The following is a 13097-nucleotide window of genomic DNA, read 5'->3' as shown; positions in this document are numbered from 1 at the left end:
GTCATCTTGCACTTGGCTTTGACATTCTTGCATATATGAAACAAGCATAATAAATTCACTGCTTTTGGAAAAACATTTTCAACCGCGTTCATCAAAGCAAGGTCTCTATCAGTAACAATGACTTCAACTTCACCACTTGTAATATGTTCTTTCACCATTTGTAGTGCCCATGTGAAGTTATCAACACGCTCAAACTGTAGATATGAAAATCCCACACAAAATGTCATTTCAGTAGATGTAACACCAATAATCTCAAGTAATAGCATTCGATATCTACAGGTCTTGTAAGTGCTATCCATAATCAATATTATGTGAAAATTATTTACAAGAGTCATAGCTTCTGGATGGGTCCAAAAGATGTCCCTCAACTCATCTGAACCCTCTACTTTCCTATATCGATAGACGTATTTGTCGCGTTCCATCAATGTCAAAAGACGTTGCATTTTTGTTCTACTACCTCTAAGTGATGAACGATATGCTTGACGTGCATTGTAAACTTGTTTTATTGTCGTCAAACTTTCAACATTGTGATCCTTCAATGTCAATAAAATGTTTTTTGGTTTTTCAAAGTTCTTTGTCATATCACCAAGTACATTTTTCTCATCTTGAGACAATCGGCCTAAGAAAGAGTGACCGATTAGTTTTTTGGCCAATTCGTGGTTATGGAGACCACATATTACATGCAAATACCATCCATCACCAACACTTGATCGTGTTCCTCTCAATCTAAATGGACAATCACATTTTCTAGTCCAAGTACTCCTCGTAAGATTATGATTCTTCCATGGTCTATATTTACCACTTCTTTCATAACCAATAATTGATTTTGTCTTTGTTCTTGGTCGTGCGGTCGCATTTTCAGATCTAAAAATCACAACAACAATTCCATTTTCCGTTCCAACATTTCTAGCCCATTTCAATAATTCATCTCGTGTTTCAAACATCATGCCGGTTGTAAACACATCAGTCAAATCAATCATAACAGGTTCAACTCCGTCATTCATAGCGTCAAAATTAGGTTCCACATTATCACATATTTCTTCAAAATCAGAATCCAAATCATCATACATTTCTTCAAAAACATCAGGTTCCAAATCTTCCAAACCTTCATACATTTCGTCATTGTTGTCTCCCCCTTCATCCATTTAACTGCATCCAATAAATTACATATATATAATATAAAAATTCATAAACACAATAGACAAAAAAAAAATTGAAAATTGCATGTGTATAACATTTACGTGAACTGAGAATACGTATGTGTCCGTGAACTCAATTCATGTAGCATATACGTGAATTGAATTCAAGTGACCCTACGTGAACTCAGTTCACGTATGCATGACATGTTAAATTTTTTTACTCTTTACGTGATCTCAGTTCACGTATGTATACATCAATTCAATTCACATGTATGCTACGTGAACTGAGTTCACGTACATATACGTACTCTCAGTTCACGTATGTAATGTCAACATGAAACCTCCATTACTATACGCAAACTTAATTAACGTAGGGATATGTAAACCTAATTCACGTACAATCTAAAATTTCTTCATTTCATTAGCTACATGAATTAAGTTCACGTAAACATACGTGAACTGAGTTCACGTAAACATACGTGAACTGAGTTCACGTACGAAACTCAAATTTGGAAAAAAAAGATCAGCTGCAAAATACATACCTAGTTGATTTGATTCACTATAATGATGAAGATGATGAAAATGATGAAGATGTTCAAAATGATTCAAGATTATTGAACATCAAATGTATCAAAATGATTGAAGATGATTGAAGAATATTGAAAAATATTGAAGAAAATTGAAGTTGGTAGGTAATGAAGATGAAGATAATAATTGAGTGGTTAATTGAATAAAGAGAGAAGGACAATTTGAGTATTTTGGATTTAAAAAAAAATTGAGGGGTGTGGGAAGTAATTTGAGGAGCGTGGAAAGCAAAATTGAATTATAAATTATTTAAAATTGAAAAGAAAAAAATAACACAAGTTACCTATGTAATGTAATTCACGATCCAAGATAAGGTAAACGGATAAGAAAATCTGAAAGCAAACATAAATAGCATCAAAAACCATATAAAGTGTTTCCCCAACATCAGAGGCACAAACCAGATTCAGAAACAACAATGTCTAGTCTCAGTTCTATTATAAATGTGAAAACAACAACATTCTATATATAATATTGTTGAATTGAAACGTTTCATTCATCACTCACCTCAAAACTTATCCATTTTCTCCATAATATTAATAACAATGAAACTGTGTCAACTACTCTGATTGGTATGGCTACACGTGTCCCTTTTGTTTCATCCACCACACTTTTTCCCAACCAATGCCATAAATATTGCTATGTGGCAAAGTCACTTCCTTTACCTGTTTCCTCTCCTTCATTAAGGCTTTCTTCTTCTTCTTCTTTGATTTCACTTGCAACGTTGAGGAATTATAAGGGTCTGAAAAGGGTTGGAATCAGAACAAGTCTTGTTGTTGCTATGGCTGCTGAAAATTCAAAGAGTTCTGTGCTTGTTACTGGTGCTGGTGGTCGCACAGGTTCAGTCTTTTGTTGTTTGCTTTCATGGGTTTTCTTCAGATTCTTTACTTTCTTGCTCTAGAGAGAGAGATAAAGTTTGGAACATAAAATGGAATTTCATGTTTTTTTTTTTTTGTTTTTCTTGATTTTGCTGCTGAAATGTGTGAAAATTAGGTAATTTAAATGCAAACTTTGGGGATTTCATGGGAGTTGTAAGAGTTTTAGGCACGTGCAGATTGACTTATTTGAGTTTATATATTAATATAAGCACTTGTTAAATTGTTTGTGGCAGTTTTTGACATGTCTATAAGTTGTTTTAAGCCGATATTCATAAGCTCTGCGAGATAATTTATGGAAATAACTTATATCAAAAGATTTTGACTTTATTTTATCGTTTGTAATAGAATTATTTTATGCATAAATACTTATATAAGAAACACTTATGTTATAAGCTCTAAATTTATTTGTTTATCCAAAGAGGGCTAAATTGAGGTTTAGTGAATGGTAGATTGTTGGAATATGTAAAAATTTAGTGGTCTTGAAAATTAAGATTTCTGACTTGGGGTTAATGTATCTAACTATACATTAACTGATGATTTCTGAATTTTTATGTGTTCAGTTAGTGACTTGGTGCTGCTTCCTGAAACAAACTTAGGTGTTCATTTGTTAAGGATTGTGATACCATTGCATTTGTTAAATTAATAATGACACAATTTCAAAAACGTTTATCTAGTAATTGCATTGCCTAGCTATGAAGCATTGACACAAACACGAACATCAAATGTGATATTGGCATATAAACAACAGTCATAGTTTAAGAAAGTAGAAGAGATTCAATGTAACAACTTGTGTTGGTGTCGTGTCAGTGTTGAAAGCTAATGCATGTCAAACACTAAACACGCCTTTAATCTGACGTGTCAGTGCTACATAGCTAGTAGTAAATTTACACAAGCTGTGTAGCAATCAGCCTTTGGCATGCAATTCGAAATGTGTGCTACTATCCTAAGAAACTCCATTTACAGAGATTTTGTTTGCATCATAGAAGGTGATTATAGTTATCTGGATTTAGTTTTAATGTAGCATTCAGATTGGTTTTGATGTAGAATCTTCATAGTTATAAAACTGTTTTAAAAATTACAAGTAGAAAAGACAGGTATAGCAAGATGTTATTTCTATTTCAAGGCTCAAAATTCTACTTCAGGTCGATCAATAGTATAAAATTGAAGTAAATTCGGTTGATGACCGACTACATGCTTTAACTGAATCCTTTTTATAACTTTCTGAAAATCTTAATGTGGTTTAGTTGGTGTTATTTTTCAGGACAAATAGTATATCAAAAATTAAAAGAGAGGCCAAACCAATATGCGGCTAGAGGTTTCGTTAGAACAGAAGAAAGCAAGCAGAAAATTGGTGATGCAGATGATGTCTTTATTGGTGATATAAGAGATACTGAAAGTCTTATTCCAGCAATTCAAGGTATAGATGCTCTCATAATCCTCACAAGTGCAGTACCACTGATGAAACCAGGGTTTGATCCAACCCAAGGAAAAAGACCCGAGTTCTATTTCGACGAGGGTGCATACCCCGAACAGGTACTATTATTACACTTTCCATACAAAAATGATATTTTGGCACACAAATTTGACAATAAATTTCGACAATACTTTAGATGGTTAGAGCAGATTAAATATGTGGTTAGTTACATTCTGTGAATGGTTAATTACTTAATTAATATAGCAAGGTGTCGCAACTCTTTAACTCTCCACTAAATGTAATTAACCACAATTTTGAACGCCGTTAACCACAATTTTTAGGTGTTAAAATATGCATGATATTAGTTACCATCCAAATTGTGTTTGAATATATATGCTATCCATTAACTACGATTTGTGTTCAAATATTCATTTGAAAACCGTGGTTAATGACGTTCAGAATAATGGATAGTTGTGTTCGGCGAATAGTTAATTTGCAACACTTTGTAATTATATTCATCAACCATCCATTGAACGCAATTAACTACATATTTGAACTATGTTATATGCATTAACCATCTATTGAACACAATTAACTACATATTTAAACTATGTTAACCATATAAATTTTTGTCGAAATTTGTTGTCAAATTTGTGTGTCAAAATAACACAACTATGTTCCATATGTTATGCTTAAATAGTCAATTTTATCCCTTTTATTCATATTTTAGTAATTTTTTACATACAAGGTTGATTGGATTGGGCAGAAAAATCAAATAGATGCTGGTGAGAATCCATGTCTTCTCTCCATTGTCATAATGATAAATAACTTATTCATGCTTGTTTGTATTGAAATAATTTTTTGATCTACATGAACAGCTAAGGCTGCAGGAGTAAAGCAGATTGTGTTAATAGGGTCTATGGGTGGAACAGACCTTAATCATCCTTTGAACAGCTTGGGAAATGGGAATATATTGGTATGTAATGTTTCCTTCAACAGCATTCTGGCATAACTTTTATGATAATGGAGCTTGTCTTTCATTTTAGAGAAAAATGCAAGTTTGGTAAAAAGATAGTATTGATTTTCCATATACTATACTATGATAACACATCTGCTATATGTCTCACTAAGAATCCTATTTTGCATTCCAGAGCGAAGCATATAGAAATTAAATAATATTTTGTATTCATTGTAGGTTTGGAAAAGAAAGGCTGAGCAATATCTGGCTGATTCTGGTATTCCATATACGATTATAAGGTACATCAGTTTCTGTCCATACTTACACATATATAGGAAATTAGAAGATTACATCGGTTTCTTATTTTCTTTATACTTTTCCAGCATTGGAAATTAGAAGAATAAACCCTGTTCTGTTTGGCTATCAAATTTAGTTTTGAAGTTCCGTAAAACCAAATTTAAATTTTTTAGTAGTTTTTGGTTCATAAAATTAGATGTGGCTAACAATCTTATGCGCCGTTTAGTACTAGGATAAGTGATATAAATAGTGTCGTTGAGATCCTTATGCGCCATTAAGTTCACATGACAAATGTATTATACATGCTACTCTAGAATTCTTCATCAACTTCTGAGAATAAAGTGCAGCATGTATAAGTTTGAAAATTAAGGAAAACACAAACACAATTTACTACCTTTATGAGAAAATTCACTCTAAAGTGCACTGTGCATTCATTACTTTATCTTTGTCTAAGCTTCCAATAAAACTTCATATCCAAAATGCCTGAACAATCAATCTAACTAGAGACTCACTTTCTGTAATGAGTCAGAGCTGGTGGCTTGCAAGACAAAGAGGGAGGTATCCGGGAACTCATCATAGGGAAGGATGACGAGCTTCTACAGACTGAAACCAGAACCATAACAAGATCTGATGTTGCTGAAGTTTGTATTCAGGTATACTATTTTTTGAGAAAATTAGACATTCATTGTCTGTGTAAACTAATTTTACACTGACGTCCACTAGGAATATATTATTTTGCAATTATTTTTAAAATGCATTAACAAGTGAACTTATGTGGGAATATGATGAGTTCTCATTGGATATCAGTGTAAAATTAATTTATATTGACAAAGCATTCCCATTAAACTCAAATTGTTTTTATTATTTTATGTATATGGAAACAAGTAAGCTCTCTCTATCTCTCCGACCCTATGAAGCACTAAGAAATACATTACACAGACACCAGACAAAATACTAACATTGGCATGTCGATACTGATAATAATTTAAAAAATAGAAGTAATTGAATCTAACCATGTATGTTGGTGTCGTGCCCATGTCAAACACCAATACGTATCGAAACAAAATTCCACCATATTTTAAAATTCTTGCTCAACTATGTGATTGGATATCTTCTCATTCAATTGGTTTTACAGGCACTAAATTTCGAGGAGGCTCAATTTAAGGCATTTGATTTGGCATCAAAACCTGAGGGAGTAGGTTCACCAACAAAGGACTTTAAGGCTTTATTTTCACAGATCATCACACGTTTTTGATTTTGCATGTTATCATTATCTTAAAATCCTTCTTATTTACATTTGGAATTGAATAATAAAGCTATCAGTGCTACTTAAAGAAAATTTGCATTGTGTTTTGGTAATTTAGAAAAGGATTGTATCTAAAGCAATTCATAGACTTCTCCAGTTCTGCAATCCTTTCTTGAGAAAAACTCATGTCTACATTTATTAGTTTTCAGTTAATTGTTTTCATTTTAGTGGTGCATGTTTGGTTCCACTTTGGAGGAATCAAAATTGAATCTGGAAGTATAAAATTGATTTTTCTTCAGAATTGATTCCAACTTAAGGTAGAACTTGAGTTTTTACCTTGAGTTAGTTTCAAATTTATTATTCAATTTGCTTTTAAATGAATGTAATCTAACATAAATCATTTTATTTTAAACTATTAGGTATAATCAATTTACATAACCAATTCATTCAAATTAATTTTGTCACCACCACGTATTCAAAGACACTATATTGTTTGTAATTCCTTCCTAGTATATTCCCAAATGTTTATTATTGTATGTGATTGAAAAATAGTAGTTTCCTGGGGCAAAACTAAAAGCTCTATGGTATCATGAGGTATTGGTTTGTAGAATTGTTAAACTTACTAGAAAGGAGCTCCGGCAATTCTAAATTTAATTGGAAGATAAGTACAATTTGACCAAACATTTGATAAAAGCGTTTTATGTATGATAAGACAAAAATAATAAGTGTGTCTTGTATAGAAAATCTTATGCATTTTGAAATCTAGTTGACTTTGTGCAAGGAATCAAATCAATTATCTCTTTGTAATATTGTATTTATTGTTATATACGTGAACGAGGAGAAAGGAAGGAGAGAGAAGACAATAAAGACGGAGAAAATTAAGAGACAAATAAAGAAGAAATAGAAAATGCAATAAGAAAAAAAATTTGCACTACAAATTTGAGTTAGATAAACTATTGACTTAATTGCAGTTTTGATTTCCCTAGTTTAGCTGAATTACAAAAATAGTCTCCCCATTTTATTTATCTTCAGTTTTGATCCCTATACAGAATTTTGGTCTAAAACTTAATTAAATGTTATTTTTTTGTGCTTATTTAAGATACACTATACCTCAAGATCTCGTGGTGCAACAATTGTGCACGAAATCTATTATCATAAATTATGTGGTGTGACTTAAAAAAATGACACTTCGTCGAATTTTGAATTAAAATTTTATTTGAAATCAAAACTGAAAAGAAATAAAATGGAAGTATATTTTAGTAATTCAAATAAAATAAAAGGAATAAAACTACAATTAAACTAAAACTATTTTAAAAATGATAGACACGAGCTAGTGTTTTATTACACTTACCAATCACTGAACGAATTATAAACTTGAAAATTCAGTTTGCAAAATTATTGCTTGTAGCAATATTTGTTTGTCATTCTAGCATGTTTTCCAAGAAAAGGCATCATATTCATATTAGTATTTTTCCATCATAATAAACCTAGAAAAATCTGACATTTCACACAACCTTTTTTGTTTTTTCCCTTTCAAATTCCATGCACACGTTGACTGTCCTTTGACAAATTGTCACTTTCAATAGTCTTATTCTTGTTTTCCACTACTATGAGTGGATCAAAGAGGTTTTTGCTGTCCACGCAAAAATAAATCTGCAATTTCTTTTCATTTTTCCTTTCTTTTAAAAAAAAATATTTTAACATGCTTAATTTTCTAAATTTAGTATCGGTATATGATGTGACAAATCATCTTGACATCCTCCATTCATTTGACACATGAAACCAATCTAGTTTGATGAAAACATCCTTATGTTTTATATCGGAAGCAATTAAACTTAAATAATTCTTTTTAAAAAAAATTAGGATAAAGAGATGGTGACTCAGTTCAAAATAGGAAAGACTTTCGTTGTAGATATTGAACCCGCAACTTGTCGATAAATATTAAGGAATTTCCATCCACCATCTTAGGTCAAAAGCGAGGACAAGTCTTTGCCAGCAAATGTAAAGAGATAATTTCTTGCATATTTACATAAGAATCCATTGTAGCACCTAAGCTTTGAAACCAATTTTATATATGTTTTTTCCAAACAAAAAACATTTACCATAAAATACTTAAGAAAATAATTTATGTAATAGTATATTTTGTTGAGTAATTCAAACACCAAGCTCTCTAACACGCATTTTTCTATATATTTTGTTCTATTAATTGAAATTTAAATGAACACCAAATTAGAAAATTAAAAATTTGTTGTGCCTCATGAATTTCAATCAATAAGAGGAAATATATTGAAAAATGCGTCTAAGAGAATGTCTTGCTAAATTTATCTATTGTGCTTAAACATTGGCATTTCTCCTAAATATACAAGATATGGATGTGCATGTCATGCATGGTTTGACTAATAAAAAAAACCAAACCAGTTCTAAATCTAAATGGTATTAAAACTTAACCACTTATATTATAAGAAGAGATATTGATGCAGAAACTTCAAAATGAGTAATAGCAACAATCAAAGGATATTTTTAATTACATGTCAAAGTTACAGTAACATTACATTAAATCATGTTCATTTGACAATCCTCTATTTAGCTACCAAACTACATACTTCCTAAATGATCTTAAGGCCAAATGTCATACATAGTCTACTTTCTTCCTCATGTTTTGATTACCCTTTATTTTTTTTATCTTTAATCATACATTGTTGAATTATCATATTAAAGTTAGTTCAAAATACATTGAACAAAAATGACAAGAACCAGCATTGTTGACTAGAACTAAGAAATGGAGTCATTGTAGCAGTACCTGATCTCTTCATATGTCAAAAAACTAATTCACAAACCACTTTTACCGTCTTAGTTAGTCAAGCAGGTTTCCAACAAGAAAGCGCATAAACTATTCGCCCCTTCCAACCTTGCAATAACCACTTTCTGTCTTCGTCCATTACAAAATCCTTGTGGTACCTAGACCTTACAATCTCCAATGCTCTTTCTACTGTGTTTTTGTCGAATGCTCGTTGAGAAAACCCGGCTCGGAGAATACGAACTTGCCACTGCCTATACGTCTCTGGCCTCTCTACTCTCTCGCAACCTTCACAAGCTATAACATTCAATGCTTCCTTCCCAAATATCTCCTTCTCAATTAACATCCTTTCCCAATCCTCGCGAGGCACAATACATTCAAGCATATCAAAAAGCGAAGAGAAGTGAAACAATGCCTCCCTAAATCGAGTAACAAAGAAAGGTGCGTTAAAGGCTCCATTAATAATGCCATGAATGAATATATCAGGTTTGATCTTCCTTATCAAACTGAGGAACTTATTCCTCGGACTGTCAACTACCACAGATTCATCGAGCAAGTTTTTACCGCGGTAAAAACATGTAACAACAAGGTATTCATCCCTGTCGATCTTGAGTTCCTCAAGCTGAATGGTTTCCCATTTTTTCGCTATGGCATTATACTCAAATGGCACATTAAAAGATTCAGCATACGCTGCCAAGCGGGAACCAGTTTCTTTAATTCTCTCGGCAGGCCTGAAACCGGGTTGTGGAAAGTCTATTCCTGTAATACGAAGTTTAGGCGGTCCTCCTGGTCTTATCGAAAGTCTCTGTATAAAGGTAGGCCATTGGAAACCGTAGAGGATACCGAAGTCTACAACATGGACCCTCATTGAACTCGCTGCAGATCTCATTATAGAGATATTCGAGACGAAACTGGTCATCTTCCGAAAAGGGCAAGCAGTGAGGTAAAGATGATAAGCTTTCAACAAATCAGCAGCAGACGTTCTTTTACTGATAAGTCCTTTATAAATTTGGCTTCCTGTACCAGCCAAACGCGCCTCGAGGCCATCAGCAAACATATGAGCCAAACGCTGATTTCCATCGCCGAAAGGACTTGAGTGCTGCCTGATCTGCTTAAGCAACTCATGCGCGCTTTTATGGTCGTCTGCTGCAACAGCTTGTGCACAAAGAACCAGCAGTGTTCTCAAATCAACAACTTCTGTTTTCCCATGTTGTTTTTTACCTCGTCCTTTACCACAACTAGTTGCTTTTTTTGATTTACTGCTTGGCAGGTTTATCATCTTGATCTTAGTTTGCAAAGCCTCGCGTCGAGCCATGAAATAATTCCTACCATCTCCTAAACTATGAAGCAGGATTATATCAAACATAGTTGACCGCAACGTGGGCTCTGAGTAAATCGCTGCTTGCTTGTTGCTTCTATTTTCTTCGATGTCTCCCTCTTCGCCATGAGGATGCTTCCTTCCCTTCGAACCATAAAGAAAAGACTTCTGATCATCCTTCTCCACCTTAACCGATAATTCATCTTTCATCACTTTAGGCTCTAGTATTGAGTACTTAGCAACATCCAAATTAGGAAAGAATCCCTTTCCACTAGGTAGAAACTTATTAGCCTCCTCAACACCCTTTTGAAATTGCAAAATCGGTTGATTTTCACTATTCCCATCAGTGATCTGTAAAATACTGTCTGGAGAGTCCAAAGGCCCTTCCACAGTACTTTTTACACTATTTGTAGAGCTATAAGATGATTGTGAAATGCTATTGAATATAAAATCTTGATGAGGAAATTGAACTTCCATCGAGTTTCCGCGTAAATAATTGTTATTAAAAATGCTACTAAGATCACCATCATCAACACAAGAACCATAATAATTATCAATGAAGTTATTATCACCAACTCCGTCATTTTGATAACTAAGACTAGAAGATTTTCCTAATGGCGAAACCGGGTACTTTTCACCTATAACTTCATAGAACGATTTCTCAGCAATTTGAAGATCTAAAGAATCTTGAAGCATACATGTCTTATCCTCCATATCTTCTTCCATAAGAATCTTATTGATGTAACTCAAAACAGCATCAGAAAATTCACAATCCTCAGGATAAGGTTCCTCGTGTGTCGAGATCGAAGTCGTCAAAGAAGGTGTATCAGTTATCAAATTAGACTCGACTAAACCAAATTCCCTACTTTGATAAAAAAAAACATTTTCATATCTCTGATTCTGAAAAACAGGCAAAGATTGATTCTCCAACTGGATCTCATTTCTGGAACCACAAAACCCTTTAAGATGTGGATCCATCATAATCAAATTTTGCACAAGTTTTTTCACATAAAAATTCAATCTTTAGTCCTAAATAGTCTTCAAACAAACGACCCTTTTCCTTCAAAATTAAAACAGAACCATCAAAATTCATACCAAACCCTATCAACATAGGTCATGAAATGGGGTGCAATAAAAACATAAAAAAATTGAAACTTTCAAATAGGCATAATGAATATTCAATAGGATTAAGAAAATAAACACATAAAAAGTAACTAGATGTTTTAATTCACAAGTTATTATATGATAACAATAACACCAAAAGAGCAAGTTTTTTTCAAACATGAAGCTTAATAAGTAGAAGAAAATCAAATAAGCATAAAAAATAACCTATTAAAAAAATGAAGAATTAGATAGAAATGGTTATGGTAATGGAAAATAAACAGCAACATAATAAACCACAAACAATGGAAACAAAGTTGAGTGAGAAGTGAGACAAGTTTGGTTACCCATCCATAAAAGGCAGAGAGACAGCACAAGTTCCCAGAGCAGCAGAGAAGTTAGAGAGAGAGAGAGAGAGAGAGAGAGAGAGAGCGCGAAAAGGAACCTGTAAGAAATAACTTTAAGATGTTTTCGTTTCATCACAAAAATAGTCATTACTTTTTAAAGGTCAAAAGACTAACTAAAATGAGTGCAATTGAAATTACTATACTTAGTAAATTTTAACTCAATAGGTCATAAGCTTGTTGATAGCTTTTATAGGTGTTACTTGTTAAAGCAATTAAAATGTTTAATAAATTTAATTTTTGAATTAATTTAAAAATATAAAATAATATAAAAATATTTTTAAAAAATAAAAAATTTAAATTAATAAAAATTGATATATAATTTGATTAAAAAACTGAATTAAATATGTTCATTTTTGTTGTCGTAAAATTGTTTATATTTAAAACTAAAGAAAGTAAAAAACTAGTGTAAGAATTTTTTTTATTTCAATCATATTATTAAAGTATAGTGAAGTGGGATGATTTGTGGAATTTTAGTGTAACTGTTTTATGTTTTATGTTAACAAGTATCATACTTTTTCTCAACTAAACTTTTCAAAACCTTAAAGTGGAACATCCTCGATTGTCGATCTTACTTATAAATTACTTTGAAATTTATTGATGATTCAGAATATTTTAAAAAAAATATAAATTAACGATTTCATTTATCTTTATATTTAAGACAATAATTCAATTTGTGTCAGTTTAACAAATTGAATTTTGAAAAATATGGTTATTTTTTCTTTTTTTTATTGAACTTCGATCGAGTAATTGTATTAGTCGTAAAAGTCAAAAAGAACCTTACGAAGAGTAATCGTCGATCTTCATTAAAATTTTAAATAATTTTTAAAATATTGATTTAAATATTTGGCTTAGATATCTATCATTTTATTATTTTAAATTATTTTAATAATGATACTGAGTAGAATATCATGTATGAGGTGTCTATTTTTGAATTTCTCTCTCCAACCTTTTAGAGTAGTG

General features: G+C 32.0%; 3 protein-coding genes across 3 annotated transcripts in view; 1 reads left to right on the top strand and 2 right to left on the bottom strand.

The window, feature by feature from the left end:
• The window catches only part of LOC101511943 (putative protein FAR1-RELATED SEQUENCE 10), a 1149-nt gene extending 145 nt beyond the window's left edge, over positions 1 to 1004 (bottom strand). Inside the window, exon 1 of the mRNA XM_073366466.1 lies at positions 13 to 1004. Coding sequence (XP_073222567.1) covers positions 13 to 1004 — 992 coding nt within the window. The remainder of the gene's footprint in view (positions 1 to 12) is intronic.
• Positions 1005 to 2029: 1025 nt separating this feature from the next.
• Positions 2030 to 6741, top strand: LOC101510337 (uncharacterized protein At5g02240-like). The gene is made up of 7 exons (XM_004492306.4): positions 2030 to 2560; positions 3861 to 4132; positions 4762 to 4798; positions 4892 to 4989; positions 5209 to 5270; positions 5798 to 5921; positions 6404 to 6741. Exons 1-7 carry the CDS (start codon positions 2296 to 2298, stop codon positions 6521 to 6523), a joined length of 978 nt encoding a protein of 325 aa, XP_004492363.1. The 5' UTR covers positions 2030 to 2295; the 3' UTR covers positions 6524 to 6741.
• A 2271-nt stretch (positions 6742 to 9012) lies between these two features.
• On the bottom strand, positions 9013 to 12210 carry LOC101510018 (scarecrow-like protein 9). The gene is made up of 2 exons (XM_004492305.4): positions 12078 to 12210; positions 9013 to 11689 (listed from the first exon to the last, which is right to left on the bottom strand). Exon 2 carries the CDS (start codon positions 11608 to 11610, stop codon positions 9373 to 9375), a length of 2238 nt encoding a protein of 745 aa, XP_004492362.1. The 5' UTR covers positions 11611 to 11689; positions 12078 to 12210; the 3' UTR covers positions 9013 to 9372.
• Between the last annotated feature and the right edge of the window lie 887 nt (positions 12211 to 13097).

The sequence above is a fragment of the Cicer arietinum genome, chromosome 3, assembly GCF_000331145.2.
Source record: "Cicer arietinum cultivar CDC Frontier isolate Library 1 chromosome 3, Cicar.CDCFrontier_v2.0, whole genome shotgun sequence".
Classification (NCBI taxonomy): Eukaryota; Viridiplantae; Streptophyta; class Magnoliopsida; order Fabales; family Fabaceae; genus Cicer; species Cicer arietinum.
This window is presented reverse-complemented; position numbering and strand designations above follow the sequence as displayed.